The sequence below is a fragment of the Sinocyclocheilus anshuiensis genome, unplaced genomic scaffold, assembly GCF_001515605.1.
Source record: "Sinocyclocheilus anshuiensis isolate Anshui unplaced genomic scaffold, SAMN03320099.WGS_v1.1 scaffold698, whole genome shotgun sequence".
Classification (NCBI taxonomy): Eukaryota; Metazoa; Chordata; class Actinopteri; order Cypriniformes; family Cyprinidae; genus Sinocyclocheilus; species Sinocyclocheilus anshuiensis.
This window is the reverse complement of record NW_015544168.1, coordinates 114,166-119,527: the sequence shown is the minus strand read 5'-3', so window position 1 is coordinate 119,527 and position 5,362 is coordinate 114,166. Positions and strand designations below refer to the sequence as shown.

The 5,362-nt window shown below is 34.9% G+C and overlaps 1 protein-coding gene across 1 annotated transcript in view; it reads right to left on the bottom strand.

Annotated features, from left to right (window-relative positions):
* The window catches only part of LOC107695959 (histone deacetylase 4-like), a 171,885-nt gene that overhangs the window by 100,683 nt on the left and 65,840 nt on the right, over nt 1-5,362 (bottom strand). Inside the window, exons 4-5 of the mRNA XM_016496081.1 lie at nt 4,413-4,563; nt 2,791-2,911 (exon numbers count right to left, since the gene is read on the bottom strand). Coding sequence (XP_016351567.1) covers nt 2,791-2,911; nt 4,413-4,563 — 272 coding nt within the window. The remainder of the gene's footprint in view (nt 1-2,790; nt 2,912-4,412; nt 4,564-5,362) is intronic.

Here is a 5,362-nt window from a genome sequence, read left to right as displayed (position 1 = left end):
ATATGTGTACATAAATACACACACATACATGTAAATATTTCTTAAATATATACATGTATGTGTGTTTATTTATATATACAAATAAATACACACACATTATGTAAACACACTTATTTTGTATGCTATTAATCGATTTGACAGCCCTAATTTTTTTATTTCTTTATATATTATGTAAACAAACTTTTATTTTGGATGCGATTAATTGTGATTAATCGATTTGACAGCCCTACAAAAATGAATGTTTTTTTTCTAAACTAATTCAAAGAAACAATCAGCAGATAAATAAATAGCAAATGATTTTAAGACATCACTTGATTATCAGAAACATTGGTAGTTGCAGGTAGTTGTAGATAAAGCCATTGAATTTACATATGTAACAAGAATGTATATAATATGAATATATATTATTATTAGATTTAAAGTACTATTAAACAAATATATATTACAAATAAATATAATATAAAGTAGTAAACTAGAAAATAATATATATTAAACAATATATATTTAACTAATATATACAAAAAATATTTACAAATTCAATAAATTCAGCTTTGTCATCATAAATTTCATTTTATGCATTCAAATATAAAGCAGATAAGATTCTACTACTACTACTACTACTACTAATGTTTTTATTGTATTTTAGATCAAATAAATACAGCCTTGGTGAGCAATAAAAACTATCAAAACATTTAAAAAATATTATTGGCTCCAAACTTTTGAACAGTAGTTTGTGTATTGTAAGTATGTAAATGCAAAAGCCTGTAACATTTCTTTCAAAAGGAATGCTCTCTTTCCATTTTCTGAGCCTCAAAGATGAGGATTGTGAAAGGTGGGCTTGATGGAGTGTGAGTTTTTCACACAAACACTACCCTATTCACATCCACACCCTCACACAAGGCTATCTTTCACACATGACAAGTTGCCCAATCAAAACTTGTTCAAATATTTCAAGAACCCAGAGGTGACAGCTAGCTACATCTTTTGTGTGGTGAAGGGAGAAACAAAACGGTCAATCGATCAAAGTAGAAACTTACGTAATATGGTTTTACTTTGGCATTCTGCTGAAGAACTAAACTACACTCTGAAGTTTGGCATCGATTTTGTGTAGCATGTGTTTCTTTAGCTCCGTTTTGATCTGCTATTAAGATCTATCTTAGGTAATCTTATCACAGTGCTAAATACAGGTGTAAACAGGTCCAAACCACCTCAGTATTCGATCACTCAAACCACATTCAGAGGTAGTTAAAAAACTTGTGTCGACACTGTATTCATAGTGTAAATGCTAATCTGTCCTGAAGCATCTAAGATAGCAGTGAACACCAAATACTCACTTGTCAATGAATCAGTGGCTACGTTTACATGCAACCAAATAATCCATTTGTAATCGGATTGACGGCTCAATCGGACTGAAAAGCCTTCATGTAAACACCTTAATCGATCCGATTGAGCTCGATTGGAATGAAATTTCGATCGGATTGAAGCGGGTGGTTTATTCCTTTTCTAATACGATTGAGAGTGCATGTAAACACTCAGTCGGATTGAACTCCGAAACTGAAAGGACTGCGCATGTGCAATGATGCAGAAATAGCGTAATGACGTATGACGCGGTTTTTCCTTTTGAACAAAGTGTTGTATAAATGCATGTCCTGCCAACTGTGAAGTGGAGCAGGACAACCTCCCACCAGTCCTTGTTTTGGATTCTCATCCACAGGCAACCTGTTTTGGGCGCGGGGAGGGGCATTTTTACTGCGTGATAAATAGGAGCAGCACAGCACAGCGGTTTATATGTATATTTATCCATAAATGGATAAATATTAATTCTGCTGTTAAAAACAAATAGAGAAACCGTGTAGGAGAGTGGTTATTACGTGCAAACAGTGAGAAACTCTATATTTGTGCAGTGTGCGCATGTAAAAAAAAAAATCAATTCCGATTTGAAGCTTGTGACATTTGAAGCTTTGCACATCAACCCGATCACTTTATTTAGCGTTCATGTAAACACTACATTCAGATTTATCAATCGGAATGAATTCAGTCCGATTGAACCAAAAATGGTGCATGTAAACATAGCCACCGTGCTCATCATTTGGAGAAAATAAAAAATAATAACATAAAATAAAATCAAAGCCCATAAAAAAAAAAATAAAAATAAACAAATAAATTAATTAAAAAGAACAAAATAATTAGATTTTTTGTGATCGGTGCAGCTGACCCACACTATTTGTCACAAATATGCAAAACCAAACCAAAACAACACAAAAACTTTAAAAAAAACTAGCTATAAAATAAACTACACTATAGTGTTCCTGTGGCTCAGTGGTAGAACATTGCGTTAGTAGCACAAAAGGTCATGGGCACCGAGAACCGTGGATTTTCACTGGTATTGGTACCGAATACTGAAATTTTGGTACCGTGACAACACTAGTCTGAATGCACTGTAAGTCGCTTTAGCGTCTGCTAAATGCATAAATTATTAAATTAAATTAATTAATTATAAATTATATACCTTATTACATTCATTTCTCTAATTTCCATTTGGCTTTTCATTCATTTGAAATGTTTATTGTATTATTTATATATTATTTTATAATGATGTTTATTATAGACATACATAGAAATATACCATATATTTATTAACTTCACAAAAGCATAAAGTCGCATGTTAATACTAAGTGTAAACTGCATGCAATTCTGTCTCAGTTGACCGCTTTGTCAAAGCCAGATGTAAACAGGACCTGTAAGATGTCCTTTCTGAAACATCAGCATCGAGCAGGCTGCGATACTCACCCGTACCAGTAGCGCGGGTCGTTGGGCAGGCAGTGGTTGAGGCTCCTCTGGGCCAGAGCTTTCTTCTTGTTGAGGACGAACTCCTGTAACCTCATCTTCACCTCAGTGCTCGCCACAGCACCTGTCGATCAGAGCCCACAGTTCAGGGAAATCACAAACATCCAAGCAGCGGGACATTAATGGCATTCTCTCAGCCTCTAGCTGTTATACCGCTAGATTTCTCTATAAGCCTTGGGAAGGGGTTTTATGCATTGTGACTGTCAAATTCTTCGCCATTTCTAAACCCTGTAATTTGCAGTGCTGTAATTTTGTCTTCTAAATGGTCTTAAAAAACTCTTAATAGTCTGAGACAGAGAAGATCGAACAGTGCCCAATTGATCACGAATACAAAGGCTGACACTTGTTTTCTGGTGTCGATAAACAGCTCTTCCACTGCAGCCCGACTAGGTTCAGATATCTCTTCAGATCCCTTTATCTGGTCTTAACCAGAGAGCAAACTCTATATTCCAATTCCACTGAGACTGTGACGGTTAAACAAAGATGTCTTTTTTCTCACTATTATTCCCTCTCTGAAAGAAACACATCAGATGGATGAATTCTCACAGCTTTTCCTTCAATTACCACCTTTCCTATCGTCTGTAAACATGTCCCCAGAGGCTGTCGCTGGTGTACGTACACATCTGCGCCGCCAGACAACACACGCTCCTCGCAGGCAACAGGTGACCGCAGTGCAAACGACAACAGTGACGGATAAAAATAGACTGGCTGTACTGCAATGCCAGGAACATCTCAGATAAGTATACACTTTCTGAGAAAATATACACAACTAGTGCATGCGTCACTGTTAATCTTGCTCATGCCTGAAACACCAAATATTAAATCGTGTGCTACAAACTTAATAATCTTATAAGCTATCAGACTACTGGTTTTGGCAAAAAAAAAAAAAAAAAACTAATTAATATTACTGCGAGCAAAGACCTCGTTATGGTCAGTGTCGACACAGCTATCATGTTTTGTTTATGTTTGGAAGGCTACTTTGCAGAGCACAGTCTTGAAAGGGTTGCCATGTCCACTTATTATAAGCAATGCAAATTAAGCATCTTTTGGCTTGCTGTTTGGGCTTAGCTCATAAAACGAACCAGTTTATGGAGTTAATAAATTAGGCAGGCGCAGCAGCTTATTTTCAAGATAATGCATTTGGATTTGAGTTTATTATGGGCTTGTTCTTATTTCATGTTTTTTTCAGAATTTTTCTGGAGTCAATTCAGTTATAGAATGCAGTTGTCACTCCCGTAAATTACTGAACTGTGTGTGTACAGAACAGGATTAAACACTAAAAGGTGAACTGACAACCAAATTTAGAAGGAAAACAGGTGGTTAGAAGGGAGTGATGTGAGCCAGACTCAAACTCATATCATCTACATGAGCGGTGCAATACATTGTCTAGCCTCTAGTCCATGACAACAATTTGCGCTTTTTGACTAGTTCAGGCTGAAAGTTTTTAATTTTGGTTATGAAAAGTGATTATAACACCAAGAGAGACGTTCATGCCACAGTGCTGATTAGCCTAATAAATCAAAGACCTTCATGTGTTTCAGTCAGGTAATTCGGTTTTCACTCACTCTCTTGGCCGCGTTCTTTGTTTTTGAGTAATTGGAGCTTCTGTTCCCGCTGCTGTTTCTCCAGCTCCTGTTCCTGACGATGGCGCTCCAACTTCCGCTGGTGTTCCAGGAGCTCCTGCTGATGTTTCAGGGCCAGGAGGTCCTGCTGATGCTAAACACACACATAAACATTATTCAAGCTAATACAGTGGACCTTAATTTCAACTGTCTTTTTTTTTTACTTATTTACTTTCTTTTATTTACATTATCCTGTTCTTACTGTGTTAGATTCTTGTGCATGTTATTTAAAATATATACATAAAATATAATTAAAAAGTGTAAAGTAAATGAAAAATAAATAATTAATTGGAAAGAAACTTAAACTTTCAGCAAGGATGTATTAAAATGCATTAAAAGTGACAGTAAAGCCATTTATAAATAATATACAATCATATACAAAAGATTTCTGAGCTATCAAAAAATCTTGAAAAATATAATGCATGTCTACAAACATATTAGGCACAACTAAAATAACTGTTTTCCACACTGATAATTACAAATGTTTCTTGAGCAGCAAATCAGACCATACTGGAATGATTTCTGAAGGATCATGTGACACTGAAGACTGGAGTAATGATGCTGAAAATTCAGCTTTGCATCACAGGAATGAACTGCATTTTAAAATGTATTACAATAAAAAAAGCAGCTATTTTAAACTGTAATAATATTTTGCAACAGTACTGTTTATACTGTATTTTTAATCATTGGTGAGCATAACAGACTTCTTTCTTTGAACAGTAGTGTATATGCATTTATTCTTTACACTTTTAATTTTTTTATTTTATTTGTATAGTTTTTTTTATTTTTAATATTTAATCTGTATCTATCTGTATTTTATGTTCTACTGTTAGTGTTATCTGTATGCACCAAGGGTCTGAGAGTAACGCAATTTCAATTCTCTGTATGTATGT